General features: G+C 52.2%; 1 protein-coding gene and 3 non-coding genes across 4 annotated transcripts; all 4 read right to left on the bottom strand.

Annotated features, from left to right (window-relative positions):
* Positions 1 to 4,769: 4,769 nt before the first annotated feature.
* Positions 4,770 to 25,248, bottom strand: EIF3A (eukaryotic translation initiation factor 3 subunit A). Its single transcript, XM_083149931.1, is given in 24 exon segments — positions 4,770 to 5,185; positions 5,396 to 5,598; positions 6,452 to 6,567; positions 6,646 to 6,754; positions 7,156 to 8,222; positions 8,361 to 8,455; positions 8,588 to 8,769; positions 9,793 to 9,946; positions 12,814 to 12,936; positions 13,170 to 13,283; positions 15,034 to 15,138; positions 15,516 to 15,863; positions 17,058 to 17,243; positions 17,473 to 17,589; positions 17,693 to 17,791; positions 17,879 to 17,983; positions 18,956 to 19,127; positions 21,475 to 21,665; positions 21,667 to 21,684; positions 21,800 to 21,999; positions 22,082 to 22,245; positions 22,351 to 22,487; positions 22,631 to 22,821; positions 25,091 to 25,248. Coding segments are annotated over 23 exon segments (4,245 nt in total). The 5' UTR covers positions 25,140 to 25,248; the 3' UTR covers positions 4,770 to 5,185.
* Positions 13,019 to 13,138, bottom strand: LOC146012828 (small nucleolar RNA SNORA54). The gene has a single exon (XR_014445827.1). It is a non-coding gene; the product is annotated as a small nucleolar RNA SNORA54 (small nucleolar RNA).
* Positions 15,355 to 15,479, bottom strand: LOC146012823 (small nucleolar RNA SNORA19). The gene has a single exon (XR_014445823.1). It is a non-coding gene; the product is annotated as a small nucleolar RNA SNORA19 (small nucleolar RNA).
* On the bottom strand, positions 17,291 to 17,420 carry LOC146012822 (small nucleolar RNA SNORA19). Its single transcript, XR_014445822.1, has one exon. It is a non-coding gene; the product is annotated as a small nucleolar RNA SNORA19 (small nucleolar RNA).
* Positions 25,249 to 25,571: the final 323 nt, after the last annotated feature.

Here is a 25,571-nt window from a genome sequence, read left to right as displayed (position 1 = left end):
GCCGTGCGCCTCGTCTGGATAGTGACGTTTGTCATAGTGCCCTGTCAGAGCATGAAATAACCCCTACTATTGTGGGGACTGAATCCTCCTAGCCGTGCGCCTCGTCTGGATAGTGACGTTTGCCATAGTGCCCTGTCAGAGCATGAAATAACCCCTGGTATTGTGGGGACTGAATCCTCCTAGCCGTGCGCCTCGTCTGGATAGTGACGTTTGCCATAGTGCCCTGTCAGAGCATGAAATAACCCCTGGTATTGTGGGGACTGAATCCTCATAGCCGTGCGCCTCGTCTGGATAGTGACGTTTGTCATAGCGCCCTGTCAGAGCATGAAATAACCCCTGGCATTGTGGGGACTAAATCCTCCTAGCCGTGCGCCTCGTCTGGATAGTGACGTTTGTCATAGCGCCCTGTCAGAGCATGAAATAACCCCTGGTATTGTGGGGACTGAATCCTCCTAGCCGTGCGCCTCGTCTGGATAGTGACGTTTGCCATAGCGCCCTGTCAGAGCATGAAATAACCCCTGGTATTGTGGGGACTGAATCCTCCTAGCCGTGCGCCTCGTCTGGATAGTGACGTTTGCCATAGCGCCCTGTCAGAGCATGAAATAACCCCTGGTATTGTGGGGACTGAATCCTCCTAGCCGTGCGCCTCGTCTGGATAGTGACGTTTGTCATAGTGCCCTGTCAGAGCATGAAATAACCCCTGGCATTGTGGGGACTGAATCCTCCTAGCCGTGCGCCTCGTCTGGATAGTGACGTTTGCCATAGTGCCCTGTCAGAGCATGAAATAACCCCTGGTATTGTGGGGACTGAATCCTCCTAGCCGTGCGCCTCGTCTGGATAGTGACGTTTGCCATAGCGCCCTGTCAGAGCATGAAATAACCCCTGGTATTGTGGGGACTGAATCCTCCTAGCCGTGCGCCTCGTCTGGATAGTGACGTTTGCCATAGTGGCCTGTCAGAGCATGAAATAACCCCTGGTATTGTGGGGACTGAATCCTCATAGCCGTGCGCCTCGTCTGGATAGTGACGTTTGTCATAGCGCCCTGTCAGAGCATGAAATAACCCATGGTATTGTGGGGACTGAATCCTCCTAGCCGTGCGCCTCGTCTGGATAGTGACGTTTGCCATAGTGGCCTGTCAGAGCATGAAATAACCCCTGGTATTGTGGGGACTGAATCCTCCTAGCCGTGCGCCTCGTCTGGATAGTGACGGGAGCGTTGCTGATTGAGCTCTTTATTAGGTTTACACAGACCTGGACTATGGCCGACAGGGTTTGAGAGTTTGCAGAGGTCTTTTACACTTTACAAGTGTCTGGACCAGAACTGTAATGGCTGCACACACTGAGATTCCTTTGCTATTTGACTTGCTATAGAAATCTTTGCTAACTTATGAGTTAGTTACATACAAGTCCTGCTATCTGCATTAGACTTCATATAGACATTTGTGGCCTTCCAAGAGGGTGCATCATGATCTCAAATGTGCGATCTGCATGTGATCCTAATGTAATTCCAACTACACAGTCAGATCCCACACTGGATTGTATTGTGCGTACACACCACAACCAGCTCTGTATGCGACAGTGCAATGTTACAAGCCCTTAAGGTGCCCACACACTAGAAAGATCTGCGATCGTAAGATCTGCGCATAAATTAGCCTTGAAATCTTTGTTCCGTCCTGGACAGAAGATTTCAGGCAAGCGCACATCTTTACCAAAGATTTTTCTAAAGATCCCGTGTGTGTTTCTATGGATCTTTTGTTAAATCTTCTGATCTTTTGTGCAGCACGTAAGATCAGAAGATTCAGCTAAAGATCCACGGGAGCGCGCATCGGACCAAAATCGGCCGATTTATCGGAAATCGGTCATTCAGCCCAAAAATCGTTCTAGTGTGTGGGCACCTTAAGTATCTGTGCATTCGGGAGTGACCTGTCACCCTGATAGCAGGATATAAGACTTCCTGCTGTCCTCTGTATGACCTAGCTGGCTGCAAACTGTCCCCCCATAAACTGTCATCTGAGAACACAGAAAGGGGGTGTCTGCCTGCCTGCCAGCAGATACACATTGCACAAGCAGAGGCCTTTTTTATTGCAGAGATCTAACGATATCTCTGTCACCCAGTGGTAGCAGTAATACAGAGGAAAATACATTAGGGAAGGCAGCAGGGACATCCCTTTGGGATGGAACACAGGGGCCGATGCTGCATAAAGCAGGCCCCTCAGAGGACAGTGTAACCTGAGTTATACACTTTCCACCTGCCATTATATACACTTCTACACTACACACACAGAGAGAGTAGGTATAGGTAACCAGAGATGGAATCACTGGATAAGAGACAGTATAAGGAGATGAGCTGCCACAGGCCAATCAACAACACCATGGTATATAACACAGGAGTGCTATGAGCCCAATACTGTCCCACTATGCTCTAAACCCCACTGTCTGATCACAGAACCTGGGGGAGCTGCTGCAGTCATAGATGCAGCTGGGAGACAGGGACATGTTGGAGCACAGCCCTGGCAGCATCAGTCCGGAGCCGCCAGCAGCGTGCAGGGGTGTCAAGTATGTTAAAATAACCGCCAGAGCCGCGTGATAGCTGGGGAAGTGTCATGGCCTCTGGGAGCAAACCCTGCGGTAAGCTCCCCTCCTGGCCAGCTCCGTCCACTTACAATGGCGCCCCTTTGTGAAAGGGTAGCCTCGGACCGCTATCAGGCTATACTCACAACTGCCCAGGCTGGCCGGTGGTACTCGGGCCAGCCTTGTAATGTGTGCAGGACCCCAATATAGGAGCCCCTGTGTCACTATCGCTGTCCTTTGACATTGTACAAGAGGCAGCTACACTGGTACAGGTAACACTATACTTCTGACATGCAGTGATGGTGATAACACAGTATAAGACACAGCACACATATAATACAAATAATAAAGTGGCACTGAGCTCCGCAAAGCACTATGGCCGGCAGGAGCATAAAGTACTGTACCCTGTGCTCCAGTAGGAGAGGTACAGGGGAGATTTGCCCAAATGGCCTGGCTGTGAAGAGGTGGACCCTGGACTGGCAAAGTGCTCTCCGTGTCCCTCTATCACCATGCAGCAGGCAGGCAGGAAGAGATCAGGGCTGGAAACTAACGTGGGTACATCCTAGCTCCTGTCTCCGGGAGAGGGGCTGTGTGAGGAGAGGCTCCCTACTAGCAAATGGCCACCTGGGATTAATGACTCATGCGGCGTCGGTAAAATGGCGGAGATCCGGCGCTTGCCGGGCGGCCCCGCATACCGACGCCGCTGCCCACACTCAAGTCTCCCTGGTGGTCCAGCGGGGCAGGGTGCACAGCCTATTGAAAGGTGGCAGTTCTGAGCACTTGCTAATGCAGCCCGGCGATCCCCCTCGCCGAGCTGCTCAGCCGCTATTACATGCGCGTATGCGCACGCTCCCAGCGGGGAGCGCGTTACCTGAAAGCGGTTGTCACCGCTGAAGTCCCGGTCCCCGTCCCGGCTCCTCAGTGCCTGGAGCCAGCCGACACCCCCGCTGTGGAAGCCACGTGGGAGGTGTGCGGCTGCTGGATCCCAGGTGATGGAGCGCAGTGCAGGGGTCTAACAGACCCCCAGCGCTGCTGCTCTGTCACTGACCAATAGTCAGTGTAAAAAGGATAAAAAAAAAATTAAAAACAAAGTTTAGGCTGCTAAAAGCAGCTCCTTTCTAAAATGCGTGTTGGCTCCTGCCAGCACAACTGAAACTGAAAGTAGCTAGCCTAGGAGGTGGGGTAGAGGAGGGGAGGAGCCAGGCCTCAGAGGCGAGGTAGAGGGGAGGAGCCAGGGCTGTCTAGGCAGCCAGAAGTTTTATCCTTTCTGGTGCTGGAACGTGACCACACTCTCTACCCCACCGTTATCCCTGGGGCCCCTGACGTCTGCCGCAGAAGAAATACTTCTGACAGGCAGGGATATTGTTAATACAGTACACAATATACAGCAAGCACACAGTCAGACAATGCAAAGAGAAATGTCTCTCCGCTCCTTTTGTAGCTACAGCTGATCTGAGCATAATGCCAAGCCCCTACCTTCTATCATCCAGTGCAGGGTTACCAAGACCACCCCTCCCCCCCCATTCTGTCATCTAGTACAGAGGTCATGCCCCCTTATCATCCATTACAGGGTTACGGAGGACATGCCCCCCTTCTATCATCCAGTACAGGGTTACCAAGACCACCCCCCCCCATTCTGTCATCTAGTACAGAGGTCATGCCCCCTTATCATCCATTACAGGGTTACGGAGGACATGCCCCCCTTCTATCATCCAGTACAGGGTTACCAAGACCACCCCCCCCCCCCCCCATTCTGTCATCTAGTACAGAGGTCATGCCCCCTTATCATCCATTACAGGGTTATGGAGGACATGCCCCCCTTCTATCATCCAGTACAGGGTTACGGAGGACATGCCCCCCTTCTATCATCCAGTACAGGGTTAGAGTTCATACACAGATCATTCCCTAAACACAATACTGAGGAAGTGAAGGTGCTGAGATTCCAACTTAGGCTACACCTTGAGTCTCAAATAAGTTGTGCACCTTTGGTGTGGGGCTAGTAGACCGTATCTCGGCGTTGTTATGAACGCCATGACCTCAGACACAGGAGAAAAACATTCTCCAAACAAGTAAATGATAACTTTGCATTTCATCTATAAGAACAAGTGGTCCCGGGATGGGTGCTGACCATCCCTCATCTCCCCCAAACCAGTGTCCCATCACCCATCCGAGACACGTTTGCAGTGAAAGGCAGACACTGAATATTGCAGATGTTTTATTTATTTTTTTAATGGAATAAGCAGCAGGAAATCCTGTGTTGACCAAACATCAAAGTGCGTATTATCCCGGACACCACCCAGCAACGAGGGAAGAAATCAGGGAAAGAAGAAAGCTAAAACCAGACAAACTATGTTCTCCTTCACTTGGGTATTATGAAGGACGATGCAGCGGGTGGAACGCGCCGATAGATGACCATCTGGCTGATAAATATAGAAACCTATCTAGGAACCCTCGTCTTATTTAAAATGATTGGTCGATAGATACCAAGTCGTTTTTCCAGGAGCAACATGATCGTATTACTGAGCCGCTGGGTATTCTTCTGCTTCATGCAATCACCGCAGATCCATGTTGCACATACGGCCCATAATGCTCTACAAATGGGGAGCACTTAATCCTGGAATCAGAAGGACAGAGGCCAGTCATATCTACACCACATACAACCTGCGAGACAGTCCCGCAAGGACAACACAAAGGACAAAGACATCTTATTGGACATAATATGCCAGAGGTGGGGCACCGCCGACGTTCCCCATGTACCGGAGAGGCGGGCAGCACTGGATGCTAAACCCACATTCACAAGCATATAGCAGAACCATGGACGTACCTAGCGGCGCACAGTCGTCCAGCCGTCCTCATCTGTCTCCAGTCTGACACGACGAGGCATTTCCTTGTCCTCTTTTTTGTCATCTTTCTTGTCATCTTTCTTGTCTGTGCGCCATGAACTTTTCTCCTTGTCCACTGGCGGTGGTGCTCGGCGCGGGGGGGTACTGCGCTCATCTCGCTCCTCCGCTTTCCGCCATGGGCTCGCTGGAATACAGAAGGACAATAAGACTTGTAAGTTCCTGAAGAAGCCGCCTCCTCGGGGTCTGGGCACCTCTAGAGCAGCCTTCAGCTATGACAAATGCTACAACTGACTGGGTATATAGGGATTGTAGCTCCCCAGCAGCTGGAGGGCCACATCTTATATACCCATCATAGAAGATTATCCCGCTGCAAATCTATAAAACCCCGAAGACAGACAAGCCACAAAATGGATCCAACTATCATTTCTGAGGCTTCATGGCCTGGGCAGCGCGCATCATACGTCCATCTTACCAAATGAGCTCAAAAGGTACTTGTTTCCTAGCACGCCGCCCACGATTTTAATCTTATGCCATCGTTTTGATCGCATTGCATGCGACCAGATCGAATGCGATGCAATCAAAACAATGATTTAATTGTAAATGCAACCCCATTTTTAACGCCAACCCAAAGCGTGGCGAGCGCAGCGGTACGCATCCTCCGACATTTTCATACCCCACTATCCAAGTCGGCGTGGAGTCTATTCTATAGTGTGGCGAGCGCAGCGAGACACTGAGCCCAAAGCGTGGCGAGCCCCGCGGATAACTTCACATGTATTCCGCATCCCCTCCCGGGGCTCGCTGCACTCGCTATGCTTCAGGCTCGGTGGCTTAGCGTTAACAATGGGGGTGCATTTAACATAGTAATCCCCCATCAGGGTGCCTGTACAATTAGGAATCGCATGCCATTGTAATTGCATGCGATGCAGTATTAAAATCAGGTCCCATCGCATACCACTAATTAAGGTATGCGATGGGCGCCATGCTAGGAAACAAGTACCGCTAAAAAACTAGAAACCAATTATGTCAATGGGACGTACGCTCTCCCTGGTCTGTCTTCAAGGGTCGTTTTCTGTCATCTGTCTCTTGACTTTCTTCTCTGTCCGGGTCACTGGGTGCCAGTCTCTCCCCTCCACGTCTCCAGGCAGATTCCTCTCTGGGGAAACATTGATTATTAGACCTACCATACAGGCCACTGTCGTCCCCACACACGGCACAAGTCATGCAGACTCACCGAACTGGCAGTTTCTCTTCTGGGGAGATCTCGCGGTCTTCAGAAGCAGGTGTTTCCCGGGGTGGACCCCAGCTGTCCTCACGGGCCTTTTCACGGTCACGCCAGCCCCCTGGTCAGGGAGAAAAACAAAGCAATTGGATTAGAGGTCTAACAGTTGGAATTATAGAAAAGCGTTACACATTCCCAAAGGACTGTCCGAAATAATGTACCAGTCTCCAGCACCTCCCCCTTCCCTCCACCAACAGGAGATACTGATGAGCTCTGCCAGGGGGACACGTTCTTTATAATGCGAGCCCACCATTCAAATATGCAGGGGTCAAGACTGTATAGGATTCTGTAGGGGGCATTTTACTTAACACATCACCTCGACACCAACTCTAAGGCCCCCCCCAATCACGGACACTCATTCGCACCAACACTACACCCCCACCCCAGCAATCCTCTCTGCCTGCCAGACTCAATACCCCCCAAAAACCCTACGCCTGTCAGACCCAACAAAAATCACATTACCTGGTCGAGTTGGCCCTAGGGGCTTCCATGCCGATTTGTCGTCCTCATCATCCCCACCTCTTCTGGGTCCCCTGTCATCATCCACACCTCTCCTTGGACCACGGTCATCATCCACACCTCTCCTTGGACCACGGTCATCATCCACACCTCTCCTTGGACCACGGTCATCATCGCCGCCTCGCTTGGGACCCTTGTCATCATCCCCACTTCTCCATGATGAACGTTCTTCATCCAAAGCTCTGCGAGGTGTACGATCTTCATCAAAGCCTCGGCGTGGCCCACGATCTTCATCAAAACCTCTCCTCGGGCCGCGATCTTCGTCAAAGCCTCTCCTGGGGCCGCGATCTTCGTCAAAGCCTCTCCTGGGGCCGCGATCTTCATCAAAGCCTCTCCTGGGAGCGCGGTCATCGTCAAAGCCTCTCCTGGGAGCGCGGTCATCGTCAAAGCCTCTCCTGGGAGCGCGGTCATCGTCAAAGCCTCTCCTGGGAGCGCGGTCATCGTCAAAACCTCGTCTGGGAGCACGGTCATCGTCAAAACCTCGTCTGGGAGCACGGTCATCGTCAAAACCTCTCCTGGGAGCACGGTCATCGTCAAAACCTCTCCTGGGAGCACGGTCATCGTCAAAGCCTCGTCTGGGAGCACGGTCATCGTCAAAGCCTCGTCTGGGAGCACGGTCCTCGTCAAAGCCCCTCCTGGGCCCGCGGTCCTCGTCAAAGCCCCTCCTGGGCCCGCGGTCCTCGTCAAAGCCTCTCCTTGGAGCGCGGTCATCGTCAATGCCCCTCTTGAGTGTACGATCCTCATCAATGCCTCGCTTAGGACCAGCATCTTCTGAACCTCTCCATGACACTTTGTCCTCTTCAATTTCACGCCGTGGGCCCTTGTCTTCAATTTGTGTACGGCGTGGTGGTGTTCGGTCACCACCAAATCGTGCTTTGCCGTCATCCAAACGTGACGGAAGACTTTCACTGTCCTTCTTGAAACTGGGGACTTCATCTTGGTCAGGAGCATTATCCTCAACTTCTGTTTTTTCTGGCTTCTCGGGATCTTGACCTGCCCTGCGCCATTCCCTAAAATAAAGCCGTAAAATAAATGCATCTCCAGTATTGTGGAGATTTGGCGTAATCGCTCATATACGCACATAAGACTTATGGTTACGGAACCAACCACTTCTGATATACAGCTGCCAGAAGGCATAAAATCGTTACCTATCGGGAGGAGGAGCAGGTTTGCGCTCATCTGCCTGATCCGCAGCCCGTCGCCAACCGCTGTCGGCCTCCTTGTCACCCCAGCGGGAGGATTCCTATTATGGAGATAAGGGGGGGGGGGGGGGGGGCTGATGAAGATGACGGTGCTTCCGATTAAATCCCAACTGTGTATACAACGGGAACACGCGGCACCTTGCCCACTATGTGCCACTTAGACCGTAACACACCTTTCTGAAAGAATCATCACCACCACGGCGCTCCTCATCGCGCCGCCGTTCCCGCTCCTCAATCTCCTGCTCCCGCTGGCGCTTCTTGCGCTCAACCTCCTCCAGCTTCCTGATGCGCTCCTGGTATTCCCGCTGCTCAATTTCTCTCTTCTCATTCTCAATCCGCTCGCGCTCTTCATGCTCTGAAACAAGGAAATGAGAAATGAGTGGCCGCAACGCTCCCGGATAGGTCATTATATTATTACACAACGCCAGGTGCTCTCGGTAACCTGAACAGAGAAATGAAAGAGGGATTGTTACATGCTGGAAAAACACGTTTATCATTATCCAGCTGGGGGCCACCACAAGGTGGGTGGGCTCCTGTGATTGTAGCTCCGAAGGAATGAGCTGCACATAGAAGGCGTCCGCTCCTGAGGGGCTTACGTTAAAGGGCCCGTTAGGAGACCAGTGTCTTGCATAGCCCCCAGACTGGATGCACGAGAAATGGTCACATCTCTACAGGGATGATACACAGCTCGGATGTATCAGAAGTTGGAGAACGTAGACCGGGGGCAGCAAACGCCAGTCCTCAAGAGCTATCAACAGTCCACGTTTTCCAGACCACTTAGCCGCTACCCAGGTGCACTCAATACGGACTGACTTTCTTTAAGAGACCCACAGGTGGAGCAAATTACTTTAATAGATTCTGTGGAGACCTGGAAAACTGTAACTGTTGGTAGCTCTCTGGGACTAGAGCTGGCCGCCACTGACGCAGACTATACCCATAACTTCTGTCACCCCTTTACAATGAAAGCTCTCCTCATAGTACATATCTCTGCCACCCTGATAATGTCCCGACGCCAGTGCCCTGATCCCCTCCCCCCCGACACCGATGCCAGTGCCCCGATTCCCCCCCCCCCCCCCCCCCCAACGCCAGTGCCCTTATGTACCATGTACTGTAATTTGTTATTTCTTGTGTTTTGCTCATCTATGTATTGTCATGCGATGCGGATCCCTCGTTATAAATGAATGATAATTATAAATACACTATGAGGCTCTCTTGACCAGGCATGTGCCTAGTGTGGCCCTCTGTTGTGAAATTACATATCCCATCATGCTTTGCCATAGTTTGAGCATTTCTTAAACAGCAAAACTGTGGCAAGGCATGATGGGACAGAGACTGCAATGCATGAGGGTTTTGTGGGGTGGGGGATGAAGGAAAATACCCTTTTTCAGCTGCTCGTCCTTTATCCTCTGCTCCTCCTCCTCCTTGTCTCTATAATAGTTAATACGTCGTTCCGCCTTGCGCTGTCTCTTGCGTTCCTCCAGGCGCGCCTTCCTCTCCTCCGCAAGTCTCTCCTGGAATTGCTTCAGCTTCTCCTACAGTTGACAAAGATTAAACTCAGTGACAGCGGCTTCCCTACAGATCGCTCTATGTAACCCTACAATATATTAACAGCCGCTCTCTCGTTCCACTGCGGGACACCGAACACAAGATGATATAGGGAGCAGTGCCAGGAGCAGGCCTCACCCACTACACCCGCATTGCCAGCCAAAGGACTGAACCAAGCTTACAGAGGGAGAGGCAGTTACCCACAGAACAGAGCATTGGGAAGCGGTACTACCCCATGAAGCCCCAATAATCCTCATCAGCATCCAGTCCAAAATGGGATGAGGTCCCTGCCTCCTTGGAAGCCTTTGGCTGTGGCAGCATCCTGTAATTAAACTCTCCATCTCTCCAGAGTCATGCCCATCTGTGAGCCATCAGACTGGTTGGTGCTGACCAACAGGAGCATTCTCCAGACAGGGCTGAATTCCAGGCACCTTGGGGCTGGCATAAATAATCTCCACTTCCCTCAAACCACCGTCTGTTCTTATTCTGTTAGTTGGCGTTGTGTTATGTGCCATAGGAAACACGTTCCAGCTCTGCGACACCCAGGTGACTGGTTATGACAATACGGTTTGTATCTACACAGTTTGTTTAATCACTGTTGTCTCCAATTGTAAAGCGCAACGGAATCTGCTGCGCTATATAAGACACTAACGGAATCTGCTGCGCTATATAAGACACTGTAACGGAATCTGCTGCGCTATAGAAGACACTGTAACGGAATCTGCTGCGCTATATAAGACACTAACGGAATCTGCTGCGCTATATAAGACGCTGTAACGGAATCTGCTGCGCTATATAAGACGCTGTAACAGTATCTGCTGCGCTATATAAGACACTAACGGAATCTGCTGCGCTATATAAGACACTGTAACAGTATCTGCTGCGCTATATAAGACGCTGTAACAGAATCTGCTGCACTATATAAGACGCTGTAACGGAATCTGCTGCGCTATATAAGACACTAACGGAATCTGCTGCACTATATAAGACACTAACGGAATCTGCTGCGCTATATAAGACACTAACGGAATCTGCTGCGCTATATAAGACGCTGTAACGGAATCTGCTGCGCTATATAAGACACTAACGGAATCTGCTGCGCTATAGAAGACACTAACGGAATCTGCTGCGCTATATAAGACACTGTAACGGAATCTGCTGCGCTATATAAGACACTGTAACGGAATCTGCTGCGCTATATAAGACACTGTAACGGAATCTGCTGCGCTATATAAGACACTAACGGAATCTGCTGCGCTATAGAAGACACTAACGGAATCTGCTGCGCTATATAAGACACTGTAACGGAATCTGCTGCGCTATATAAGACACTGTAACGGAATCTGCTGCGCTATATAAGACACTAACGGAATCTGCTGCACTATATAAGACACTAACGGAATCTGCTGCGCTATATAAGACACTGTAACGGAATCTGCTGCGCTATATAAGATACTGTAATGGAATCTGCTGCGCTATATAAGATACTGTAATGGAATCTGCTGCGCTATATAAGACACTGTAACGGAATCTGCTGCGCTATATAAGACACTGTAACGGAATCTGCTGCACTATATAAGACACTAACGGAATCTGCTGCGCTATATAAGACACTGTAACGGAATCTGCTGCGCTATATAAGACGCTGTAACGGAATCTGCTGCGCTATATAAGACTGTAACGGAATCTGCTGCGCTATATAAGACACTAACGGAATCTGCTGCGCTATATAAGACACTAACGGAATCTGCTGCGCTATAGAAGACACTGTAACGGAATCTGCTGCGCTATAGAAGACACTGTAACGGAATCTGCTGCGCTATATAAGACACTAACGGAATCTGCTGCGCTATATAAGACGCTGTAACGGAATCTGCTGCGCTATATAAGACACTAACGGAATCTGCTGCGCTATATAAGACACTGTAACGGAATCTGCTGCGCTATATAAGACACTAACGGAATCTGCTGCGCTATATAAGACGCTGTAACGGAATCTGCTGCGCTATATAAGACGCTGTAACGGAATCTGCTGTGCTATATAAGACACTGTAACGGAATCTGCTGCGCTATATAAGACACTAACGGAATCTGCTGCGCTATAGAAGACACTGTAACGGAATCTGCTGCGCTATATAAGACACTAACGGAATCTGCTGCGCTATATAAGACACTAACGGAATCTGCTGCGCTATATAAGACACTGTAACGGAATCTGCTGCGCTATATAAGACGCTGTAACGGAATCTGCTGTGCTATATAAGACACTGTAACGGAATCTGCTGCGCTATATAAGACGCTGTAACGGAATCTGCTGTGCTATATAAGACACTGTAACGGAATCTGCTGCGCTATATAAGACACTGTAACGGAATCTGCTGCGCTATATAAGACACTGTAACGGATTCTTCTGCGCTATATAAGACACTGTAACGGAATCTGCTGCGCTGTATAAGACACTAACAGTATCTGCTGCGCTATATAAGACGCTGTAACGGAATCTGCTGCGCTATATAAGACACTGTAAATAAATATAGATGTATCCAGAAATAGCACAGACTGACCTAGCGGAATCAGTCCCCGTGTATTTTTTGGCAATGATCTAGCACCGGAATGGAACACGCTGGCAGAGAACTGCCATCGGTTACGATCAGTGCGAAGCATTAATATAACAACGTCGGCGTCTAGTGGTCCTTTATAAAGGAAGCCGGCAGCCGCACTGTTCAGGGATAATATTAATATGATTGGTTTAGACTTTATTACATACAACGCATGGGTCTGACTGGTCGGGACCTTCTGTACATGATCTGATAGATCGGCTGCTATATAGAACCCAGAGGAACTGGGCCATTACCTCGTACACAGACTGCCGGGCAGATTTCAGCCTGGACTCAAACAGATCGCGGTCTTCTATCATCCTGGACATCCTGTTCTTGTGCTCCACGGCCTTCTCCCGCTCCAACATCAGGGTGCTAATCTGTAGGAGGCCGAGAGATAGACACACTGAGAGACAGACGAGACGCACACACAGAACAATGGCAGAAACACGACACACGGATTACTGTTCCCAAATCACAATGACCAAGGTGACTTAGTCCGGCTGCTCAGTGGGGATTGCTGTTGCACTGGAATGGAACCCATCATCCACAGGTAACGATGACGGATTACGAACAGTGCCAGAGACTACAGTACAGGATATGGTGTTCTTACCCGCTCAGCCTCCTGCTGCTCCCACAGCTCCATGTCACTGATCCGCTGCTCCTCATACGCTTTCTTTATCAGGGGAATCTCTTCCAAGCGTTTCGCTCTCTCAAAATAGTCAATCTACAAAATAAGCAGAGATGGTTCTAGATTCATTTCTAAAGCAATATGAACAGGCAATGAGCGAGCTGCCAGCCCACACAGGGCCCGAACCAGCAATTGCCAGCCCACACAGGGCCCAGCCCATCCCAAAGCCCAACATAGGCAGCTACTTAATCTACACGAGGCCCTTCCCAGCCCTCCTCGGGCATCTACTAGTCTACACAACACCCATGCCAGCCCTTATCGGGCATCTACTAGTCTACACAACGCCCAACCCCCCCTCCTCGGGCATCTACTAGTCTACACAACGCCCATGCCAGCCCTCCTCGGGCATCTACTAGTCTACACAACGCCCATGCCAGCCCTCCTCGGGCATCTACTAGTCTACACAACGCCCATGCCAGCCCTCCTCGGGCATCTACTAGTCTACACAACGCCCATGCCAGCCCTCCTCGGGCATCTACTAGTCTACACAACGCCCATGCCAGCCCTCCTCGGGCATCTACTAGTCTACACAACGCCCATGCCAGCCCTCCTCGGGCATCTACTAGTCTACACAACGCCCATGCAAGCCCTCCTCGGGCATCTACTAGTCTACACAACGCCCATGCCAGCCCTCCTCGGGCATCTACTAGTCTACACAACGCCCATGCCAGCCCCCCTCAGGCATCTACTAGTCTACGCAACGCCCATCCCAGGCCTCCTCGGGCATCTACTAGTCTACACAACGCCCATCTCCGCCCTCCTCGGGCATCTACTAGTCTACACAACGCCCATGCCAGCCCTCCTCGGGCATCTACTAGTCTACACAACGCCCATCCCAGCCCTCCTCGGGCATCTACTAGTCTACACAACGCCCATCTCCGCCCTCCTCGGGCATCTACTAATCTACGCAACGCCCATCCCAGCCCTCCTCGGGCATCTACTAGTCCACACAACGCCCATCTCCGCCCTCCTCGGGCATCTACTAGTCTACACAACACCCATGCTAGCCCTCCTCGGGCATCTACTAGTCTACACAACGCCCAACCCCCCATCCTCGGGCATCTACTAGTCTACACAACACCCATCTCCGCCCTCCTCGGGCATCTACTAGTCTACACAACACCCATCTCCGCCCTCCTCGGGCATCTACTAGTCTACACAACGCCCATGCCAGCCCTCCTCGGGCATCTACTAGTCTACACAACGCCCATGCCCGCCCTCCTCGGGCATCTACTAGTCTACACAACGCCCATCTCCGCCCTCCTCTGGCATCTACTAGTCTACACAACGCCCATGCCAGCCCTCCTCGGGCATCTACTAGTCTACACAACGCCCATCTCCGCCCTCCTCAGGCATCTATTAGTCTACACAACGCCCATGCCCGCCCTCCTCGGGCATCTACTAGTCTACACAACGCCCATCTCCGCCCTCCTCTGGCATCTACTAGTCTACACAACGCCCATGCCAGCCCTCCTCGGGCATCTACTAGTCTACACAACGCCCATCTCCGCCCTCCTCAGGCATCTATTAGTCTACACAATGCCTAACCAGGGCAGCACAAGCCCTTTCCACCAAAACACGAATTCTGGCCAGCCACTATCCCACACAGCTCCTGAACCACCCAGCTGAAAGCCCACACAGCACCCAGACCAGAGCTGCCAAACCACATCCTCACCCCCACCCCCCCCCACCACACACACACACACACACACACACACACACACACACACAGAGCCCAACCATCCAACTGTCACAATTGGCTTGTGACCCACTCATCAGACCATACCTTCTTCTCCTGGTTCTTCAGGCGTTCCTGCAACTCTCTCTTCTCCTTCTCCAGCTGTTCCACCTGCTTTGCCATGATGAAATCTGGGTCCAGCTCCTCCAGGTTCTGGAAAGGGTGCAGATAACAGAATATGGAATTCATTCATCTAAACAGTCCAGACAGATTCAGGAGCGGTTCAACCCCTCGAATATTACTGGTTGTAGGTCATGGGGAGCAAGAACTAGGTTCAGGATAGGGTCTTCTGCTAGCCATAGTGTCGCACCCTGCCCGTTCTTAAACCTCAACATAAACACCAAGCCTCAGACGCCGGACACGTATACAACATGTATGAAGGAGACTGGCAGCGGTAACTATGAGTTACACTGCTAATTAGCCTTCATATTACTCTAGCACATCAGAAATAACACTGCACCGAAAGATACAGAGCAGGTCAATGAGATGTGCTTCCTGCGCACAGCAGCCGCCCGCGCCGCGCCACCCACCTCAATGTCTATGTCCTTGAAAGCTTTGGCGCCCAGCTCAGTTTTCTTGATCTGCTCCAGTCGTTCCCTCACGGTCTTTTTCTTGATCAGTTCATGTTCCTGGAGGATACGTTCCTTCTCTCGCTCCTTCGCCTCCTGCCGCAGCCGCTCCTCCTCCGCCTTTCGCACTTTCTGCAGCTCAGCTTCTCTCTGCTCTAATTCCTCCTTTTCCCTCTGAATGTTCAGATTCTCCAGCCGTTCCTTCCGCTCTTCAATGGTCTGTCGGCGTGCCAGGATGCGCTGATGTTCCTTTCTGGAGTTCTTCTGGAAAGCAGCGATTGACAGCTGCTGCTGCTCCTCCTTCTCTTTCTAAGGGGAACACAAAGACAAGGTTGGCTGGGAAAACTACACGGGAAAGGAAACCCCAGATGGGGGCAATGTCTGACAAGAGAACATGGTGACTGGTTAGCTCCTTGTTGGCTTCCAGGAGATCAGTAGCCGGATGTCACAGGGCGGGTGTATAGCCACTAACTGGCAGCAGGTATATCAGAGACCACCGGCACTAACCAGGACATCAGTAGCCGTATGTCACAGGGCGGGTGTATAGCCACTAACTGGCAGCAGGTATATCAGAGACCACCGGCACTAACCAGGACATCAGTAGCCGGATGTCACAGGGCGGGTGTATAGCCGCTAACTGGCAGCAGGTATATCAGAGACCACCGGTACTAACCAGGACATCAGTAGCCGGAAGTCACAGGGCGGGTGTATAGCCACTAACTGGCAGCAGGTATATCAGAGACCACCGGTACTAACCAGGACATCAGTAGCCGGAAGTCACAGGGCGAGTGTATAGCCACTAACTGGCAGCAGGTATATCAGAGACCACCGGTACTAACCAGGACATCAGTAGCCGGAAGTCACAGGGCGGGTGTATAGCCGCTAACTGGCAGCAGGTATATCAGAGACCACCGGTACTAACCAGGACATCAGTAGCCGGATGTCACAGGGCGGGTGTATAGCCACTAACTGGCAGCAGGTATATCAGAGACCACCGGTACTAACCAGGACATCAGTAGCCGGAAGTCACAGGGCGAGTGTATAGCCACTAACTGGCAGCAGGTATATCAGAGACCACCGGTACTAACCAGGACATCAGTAGCCGGATGTCACAGGGCGGGTGTATAGCCGCTAACTGGCAGCAGGTATATCAGAGACCACCGGTACTAACCAGGACATCAGTAGCCGGATGTCACAGGGCGGGTGTATAGCCACTAACTGGCAGCAGGTATATCAGAGACCACGGGCACTAACCAGGACATCAGTAGCCGGATGTCACCGGGCGGGTGTATAGCCGCTAACTGGCAGCAGGTATATCAGAGACCACCGGTACTAACCAGGACATCAGTAGCCGGAAGTCACAGGGCGGGTGTATAGCCACTAACTGGCAGCAGGTATATCAGAGACCACCGGTACTAACCAGGACATCAATAACCAGATGTCACAGGGCGGGTGTATAGCCACTAACTGGCAGCAGGTATATCAGAGACCACCGGCACTAACCAGGACATGCGGAGGCTTAATCGTAGCCACCGCCTTAGACAGCACAGAGGACATTGCAGTCAGCTGGTTCCGGATCTGTTCCGATGGCATGTTCTGCAGGAAAGGACCAACGGGGGCATCTTCCCGCGTAGAGTAATTCAGGTCCGAGCCAAAGCTTAGTGTACGGGAGCTGTGATCTATACGGACCTGTGGGAGGGAGGCACAGCGTTAACGTCGCGGTTACAACACATGACACATGTATGAAGGGGACTGGCAGCGGTAACAGTGTATAGTTACGCTGCTAATTTACCTTCGTATTGTTCTAGCACATCAGAAATAACACTGCTCAGTAAGATGCACAGAGCAAGTCAATGAAATGTGCTGCATTAGCCCCACCCCTCACCCGCTCAGGACACGCCCCCACCCTGCTCCTCACCTGCAGATCACAGTGACGGGCAGCATCAACAATGGCTCTTTCCAGCAAAAAGGCATCAACAAAAGGCACCAGTGAGGTGAGACGCGAGAACTCGATGCTCTGATAGATCTGCGCTACCTGACCAAGGAGAGAGAGATTTAGGAAGAGCATAGATCACGTAAGCGCCAGTCAGGGGTCCAGAGTAAGGACCACAGATGCCAGCACGGCACGCCGCAGTTACCTGCTGCAGCAGTCTCAGGATGGTGTTGTTCTGTAGCTGCGGAATGTACTGCAGAAGATCCGGTTCCTTCTCTGCCTGCTCTCTCACCCACTCCAGAACCTGCACAGGACAGCGCATATATTACACCGCAATGGTCTAGCTAACCCGTCCGCCAGACATGACGCCGCAGTGCGCAGAGCACTCTACCTTAGTGACGCGGTCGCACAGCTTCAGGGGATGAAAATCCACTTCCAGCCAGTTGTACAGCTCCTTCACCTCCGGGACCACGTACTGGAGCACGTTAAAGCGAACCTAAGACACAGACAGCTTAGAACCCCCATACAGACAATAACGGATACGAGACCACTTCATCTCTCTATAAAGTAGCTTCCCATAGCCCACCCCCAGGTCACACAACATACTGGGCTGACAAAGCGCTGGAAACGGCAGCTTAGGGATATTGTCACGGACCCACCGGGCGCCTGCTCCGATACGTCAATCTGAGCAGCTCCGGCCGTGACTGGGGTTCACTTTGGACTCTCGGGTCCTTTTACTTGAGGTACACTGCCACCAGCCAAACCCTGATTTTAGCGCTTGAAACTGCGCAAGGGGCGGCTTGGCTCGCACCTGCCCGCACAATACAATATACAAATGGTAACACGCTGGAGCGTTCTCTTCTGAGGCTAATGAGTCTTAACACAGAACCAGGACTGAGAATGTGTATTATTTATTCCTAGACATACTACAGAGCTTTAGAAAATAGTTACAAAATATTACAATGTTTTTAAAAGTACACACAAGGTTAAATGCAATTTCAGAAATAAAATAAAAGGGAAAAATGACAGAACCGTATCTAACACTTAAGTACCAATCCTGACGTGGGGGGGTTCTCCACAAGAAATCTCTGGTCGCTTACAGCCTGTTTGCTAGACCCCCAGGTAGACCAGTCATAGAACCTTGCGTTCTGGTGGAATCGATGCAATAAAGAATACAGTATCTATCCTTATGTATCAATGCCTATTTCCCTATAGATTGTAAGCTTGCGAGCAGGGCCCTCCTACATTTTGACTGTCTGTAAATACCCTGTTTTGTTGTATCACTGTCTCCTTTGTAAAGCACAACGGAATATGCTGCGCTATATAAGAAACTGTTAATAAATAATAATAAATAAATAATTGTCTGGAACAGATCACCACCAACCGGCGGCCGGCGGTACTGCAGCCAAACTATCACCACTAGTTACTTTTGTAGAAGCCTTTTACACCTAGTGTCGGGAGATCTCACCATATCATTGATGAGGGCGACACGGTTTGGGGGCGCCTGCAGTCCCAGCAGAGTGGCAAGGCGGCGCTGCTTGTCCAATATAATGCCATCCATGTCCAGCAGCCGGGCAATGTCCGTGCGTTCCGGGGTTATGGGGATGGAGAGGGTGGCCAGCAGGACCCTGGTCGACATCCTGTAACGGGGAAAACGGGGTAAGTGGGTGATGCAGCATGGGTACCGGGAGGGAGGCAGCATGTGACTGGTGGGGGGGGGGGGGGGGCTCAGGGAAACAGCAAGTGACCTGCAGAATACAGCAATGTAACAAAAGCAATGAGGATAGGTCAGGTGCTTAGTTATCAGCCGCAGAAAGTAGTAATAATGCCACTGTATAGGTCACTGGTGCGGCCTCATCTAGGTACTGCGCCCAGTTCTGTATAGGTCACTGGTGCGGCTTCATCTAGATACTGCGCCCAGTTCTGTATAGGTCACTGGTGCGGCTTCATCTAGATACTGCGCCCAGTTCTGTATAGGTCCCTGGAGCGGCCTCATCTAGATACTGTGCCCGGTTCTGTATAGGTCACTGGTGCGGCCTCATCTAGATACTGCGCCCAGTTCTGTATAGGTCCCTGGAGCGGCCTCATCTAGATACTGTGCCCGGTTCTGTATAGGTCACTGGTGCAGCCTCATCTATATACTGTGCCCAGTTCTGTATAGGTCACTGGTACGGCTTCATCTAGATACTGCGCCCAGTTCTGTATAGGTCACTGGTGCGGCCTCATCTATATACTGTGCCCAGTTCTGTATAGGTCACTGGTGCGGCCTCATCTAGATACTGTGTCCAGTTCTGTATAGGTCACTGGTGTGGCCTCATCTAGATACTGTGCCCAGTTCTGTATAGGTCACTGGTGCAGCCTCATCTAGATACCGTGCCCGGTTCTGTATAGGTCACTGGTGCGGCCTCATCTAGATACTGTGCCCAGTTCTGTATAGGTCACTGGTGCAGCCTCATCTAGATACTGTGCCCAGTTCTGTATAGGTCACTGGGTGCGGCCTCATCTAGATACTGTGCCCGGTTCTGTATAGGTCACTGGTGCAGCCTCATCTATATACTGTGCCCAGTTCTGTATAGGTCACTGGTGCGGCCTCATCTAGATACTGTGCCCAGTTCTGTATAGGTCACTGGTGCGGCCTCATCTAGATACTGTGCCCGGTTCTGTATAGGTCACTGGTGCGGCCTCATCTAGGTCCTGTGCCCGGTTCTGTATAGGACACTGGTACAGCCTCATCTAGATACTGTGCCCAGTTCTGTATAGGTCACTGGTGCGGCCTCATCTAGATACTGTGCCCAGTTCTGTATAGGTCACTGGTGCGGCCTCATCTAGATACTGCGCCCAGTTCTGTATAGGTCACTGGTACGGCTTCATCTAGATACTGCGCCCAGTTCTGTATAGGTCACTGGTGCGGCCTCATCTAGTTACTGTGCCTGGTTCTGTATAGGTCACTGGTGCGGCCTCATCTAGATACTGTGCCCGGTTCTGTATAGGTCACTGGTGCGGTCTCATCTAGATACTGTGCCCGGTTCTGTATAGGTCACTGGTGCGGCCTCATCTAGATACTGTGCCCAGTTCTGTATAGGTCACTGGTGCGGCCTCATCTAGATACTGTGCCCAGTTCTGTATAGGTCACTGGTGCGGCCTCATCTAGATACTGTGCCCGGTTCTGTATAGGTCACTGGTGCAGCCTCATCTAGATACTGTGCCCAGTTCTGTATCGGTCACTGGTGCGGCCTCATCTATATACTGTGTCCGGTTCTGTATAGGTCACTGGTGCAGCCTCATCTAGATACTGTGCCCAGTTCTGTATAGGTCACTGGTGCGGCCTCATCTAGATACTGTGCCCAGTTCTGTATAGGTCACTGGTGCGGCCTCATCTATATACTGTGCCCAGTTCTGTATAGGTCACTGGTGCGGCCTCATCTAGATACTGTGCCCAGTTCTGTATAGGTCACTGGTGCGGCCTCATCTAGATACTGTGCCCGGTTCTGTATAGGTCACTGGTGCAGCCTCATCTAGATACTGTGCCCAGTTCTGTATCGGTCACTGGTGCGGCCTCATCTATATACTGTGTCCGGTTCTGTATAGGTCACTGGTGCAGCCTCATCTAGATACTGTGCCCAGTTCTGTATACGTCACTGGTGCGGCCTCATCTAGGAACTGTGACTTGATGGGCCAAGTAGTTCTTATCTGCAGTCATATTCTATATAACCTCACTGGTATAACTGACTAGTATGGATGTATAACGGAGTAGGGAACACAGGAGAGGAACGCTATGGTCACTACACAGGCAGGGCAGTCCCAGCAGCCGGCACGTAACCATGAGGACACAGGGTGTTGGAAGGTGACTGACAGCGCTGGCATCACAGTGGCCACACTGCTAATATTCCTTCCACTGTAATGTAGCACATCCTGAACACTCTTCACTCTCACAGGAGGGAGAGAAAGACCATGCACTGTGCAGCAATGACGCCCGCGGGCACTCGCCTCTGCATTTCATCTGGGGTGAGATTCTTCCTCATATCCCTGGAGAGATGGTAAAGGCGATGCAAGGTGGAGGCATGGAATAGAGTGTTCCCCGACTTCCAGAAGACTGTGGACACCTTGTTGTAGTAATTCGCCATCAGCTGAGGCTTCGGTGGCTTCTTGGACAAGGCAAACAGCCCATGGATATCCTCAAACCGCTTTAAAGGCTTCCTGCAAGCACAAGAAAAGCATTACCCGTGACTGACTGCTGATCAGAGAGAACGTGGGGAGCCACAGCTGGCCGGCACCTGGGTGTACAGAGCTGCAGCGTGAGTGACATTCGCACCTGCCAGAGCTCCATGCTGATGGCACTGTCCAGCTGAACCAGACGGGTCTCCAGGTGCATGGACTGGCTCTCTGGATTGTTCAGGTTGATGGCCGTGCTCTGATTGTGATGTCGCTGGATCTGACCCAGGTGCATCCGCAGGTTGTCGCACAGCTTCCGGAACTCGGCCTTCCTGGTGTACAGCAGGCAGAACTTGAAGGCTGTGGACATAGAAACACAGACAGGAGATATAGAGAAGCCTGGAATCAGTCTGACATAGAGCTCTCGTCTAGCGGTAGTCACCTTGCTGGGCGATGTCATGGTACAGGCGCTCCACCTTAGAGTTGTTTCGTAGTAAGTCCAGGCACTGCCTGTAAGACTCCCAGAGGAACTTCACCCATGGTGTCAGAAGCAGGCGGTCTGTGCGGTCCTGGGTGTCTTCTCCACTCACGGCGCTCAGAAGCACACTATGGGAGCAGTAACCTCTATCAGCACAACATAGACTCACAGCGGATTCATGGCTCTAGGGCCAATGTACCGAGCAAGCCAACTCTACGCAACATTCCCGATACCTTTCTGGAGTCTGGATGTTGTCCAGATCTTCAATATCCAAAACCATTTGCTGAGAAGACTCCTTGGCGGCCTCAGTCCTCTCCTCCGCCAACTTCAAGTAGGCCCGAACCACATCTTCCAAAGACTTGATATTAACCTGGCAAAGGAGGAGGAACAATGGCGTCAGCGGAAGACGTTCCACAAGTGGAAGGAAGACTACAGCCGAAGATATAGCATATAACCCGATACCACCAACGATTAGAGGGGAGACGGACAGGCCGATGACACATGAAGCCTTACCTGCTGGCAGATGTTCTTGTACTGGTACAGACCCTCCTTGGCGAGGTGGCTCTTGCGGAGGTCCACGCAGAGCTCCAGGTACTTCAGCATAATCGGCTCGTGGATTTTCTGCCATGTTCGGTGCTTTTTACTTTTTATCACGTCATATAAAACATCCAGAGCCGGCTGCTTCTTCCCAACTTCAAGGAATTCTAAAAATAATATCCATAAAGATCGGTCATGACAAAGAGGATATGTACATGCAGGGAGATTCAGGGGAGCTGGCGTAGGCAGGGGGCTAAAGGGGGGGGGGGCTGGTGTGGGCAAGTGACTATAGGGGCAATAGTGGGAGTGATATGCGTGGGCAGAGGACTATGGATGGGCACACAGAGGGCTACCAGGAAGAACCACAATGTAGTCTATGTATGGCCGGCAGCTTCTGCAATGTGGAAGTGACCCAGTTACAGATGAAACATACAATGGAGGAAATATGGAATTACTCTGTGTGGGGTTTGTATTTATCTAGAATAGCAGCTGACGGTTCCACATAATCAGCAGTAACCAGATAAGAAGCAGGCACCTCCCAGAGACCAATCACTGACCCATACAGCAAGTGCAGTGTATGTACAGTCTACTGCATCTCCACTACCACCAAGGTGTACCCCCATACGCCGCCCCCCCCCCCCCCCCGGCATCTGCGCTGTATGCATTCCCAGTGTCCCTACCATCTGAGCACCAAGCCCCCATACAGTTATCCCCTAATGGACTGAAACTACGCTAATTCTATGAAGGGAGAAGTCGCATCAGATCTCCCCCTTACACATACGATGTGTGCCATGTGATCTCGCTCCTGCCACCCGGTAGGGGGTCCGACGCGCACAGATCAGATGTCATATACATGCAATATGGGCAGATTTCACAAGATTTCTCAGTCCGATCTGCCAGAATAGGGACCAAATTGCATAGTATATGGGGGCCTTAAGTGTTACATTAGACAATACTCTCCTGTCAATGTAAAGGATGTTTGAAAAATGACAGTTAGGAGCAGATTGGCTGCAGTGTCATCAATCTCTACTTTATCAAATCTCCAGGCCGAATACATCCGCCCCATAGTATTTGACGTGGCAGGCCAGAGCTGATGGTTTATCACTCTCTACTTTATCACCTTTTGAAGGTTGGTGCATTTGGCCGACTCAGCCATGTCCAAGCCCCCCAAGCCGCCCCCCCCCCCCCCCTATCATGTCCATGGAATGTGTCTCCCACAACCCCCCTTTCTATGTCCCCAGCATTTGCTTACCACTGACCCCCTTCCTGGACCCCCAGCATCTTTTAACTCCGACACCCACAATATTGCCAATCTCACCACCAGTATTACATTTATATGGGCACCATACGTGTATCGCAGCGATGTACAGAGGGCATACAACCGAACAGTACACGGAGACAGAACTTAACATATGTTGACATACAAAGTGTTGCTGACATCTATTGACCACAAAGTGTCGCTGGAATCTGCCAAACAACCGCCCCACCAAAAGAGCCATCTTCCCACTCAGAAAGAGTGCTGGTAGCATATGTCAACTAGCGCCCCCCCCCCCCCCCCTATTGACAGCGACACAACCGCCCCCATGTTGCCAGCATCTGTTAACAGTCTCACCAGCATCTGCCATCTTACCCCCCCCCCCCCCAGCATCTACCCGTCCTACCCCCACCCCACGCATCTGCCCGTCCTACCCCCAGCCCACACATCTGCCCGTCCTACCCCCAGCCCACACATCTACCCGTCTTACCCCCCCCAGCATCTACCCGTCCTGCCCCCACCCCACGCATCTGCCCGTCCTAACCCTCACCCCACGCATCTGCCCGTCCTAACCCCCACCCCACGCATCTGCCCGTCCTAACCCACACATCTGCCTGTCTTACCCCCACCCCACACATCTGCCTGTCTTACCCCCACCCCACGCATCTGCCTGTCTTACCCCCACCCCACGCATCTGCCCATCCTAACCCCCACATCTGCCCATCCTAACCCCCACATCTGCCCATCCTAACCACCACCCCACGCATCTGCCCGTCTCCCCTACACCGCCTCTCCCCCCCCCCCCCCCCCGCCTCCTGTCTCTCCCCCCCCCCCGCCTCCTGTCTCTCCCCCCCCCCCCCCGCCTCCTGTCTCTCCCCCACCCCGGCATCTGCCTGTCTCTCTAACCCCCCCATCTGCCTCCTGTCTCTCCCCCACCCCGGCATCTGCCTGTCTCCCCTACACCGCCCCCCATCTGCCTCCTGCCTCCCCCCGGGTAAGTCTGTCTGTCTCTGTTGTCTCCCCTTGGCCTCGTCTCCTCCCCCCACCCCGGCATCTCCCCGGGTCCTATCTCTCGGTCTCTCTGTTGTCTCCTCCCCCCCCCCCCAGGTGTCCCCGGTGTAGGCCCAGATCCCGCACACGGCGCAGCGGGGATGGCTGTCAGGCTTCCCCCCCGCACTCACCGTTCGCCCTCTTCAGGGCATTCTCGGGGCGCTGGAAGTAGGCCGGCATGGCGGCGGCGGGAACAGACTACAGCGGGATCCGGTTATGGCAGCCGCAGCATGTCCGCCACGCCAGAGACAGAGGGGACGTAAGGGGCGGTGCCACGTACTCGCGTCACTTCCGGCCTAGCGGCCGCCGGGTCCCCACTATGACCGTACTACTGCCACCTAGCGGCCGCCGGGTATGACTGTATGTGCGGGAACTACTGACACCTAGAGGTCACTGGCGGAACTGCTGCCACCTAGCGGCCGCCGGGTCCCTACTATGACTGTACTACTGCCACCTAGCGGCCGTATGTGCGGGAGTATGACTGTATGTACGGGATCTACTGACACCTAGCGGCCACTGGCGGAACTGCTGACACCTAGCGGCCACTGGTGGAACTGCTGCCACCTAGCGGCCGCCGGGTAAGGAGTGTGACTACTACTGACACCTAGCGGC

This window comes from Crinia signifera, chromosome 6 (genome assembly GCF_055691185.1).
Source record: "Crinia signifera chromosome 6, ASM5569118v1, whole genome shotgun sequence".
In the NCBI taxonomy this organism is placed as follows: domain Eukaryota; kingdom Metazoa; phylum Chordata; class Amphibia; order Anura; family Myobatrachidae; genus Crinia; species Crinia signifera.
Note: the sequence above shows the minus strand (reverse complement) of the source record. Positions and strands in the feature narration are given on the sequence as shown.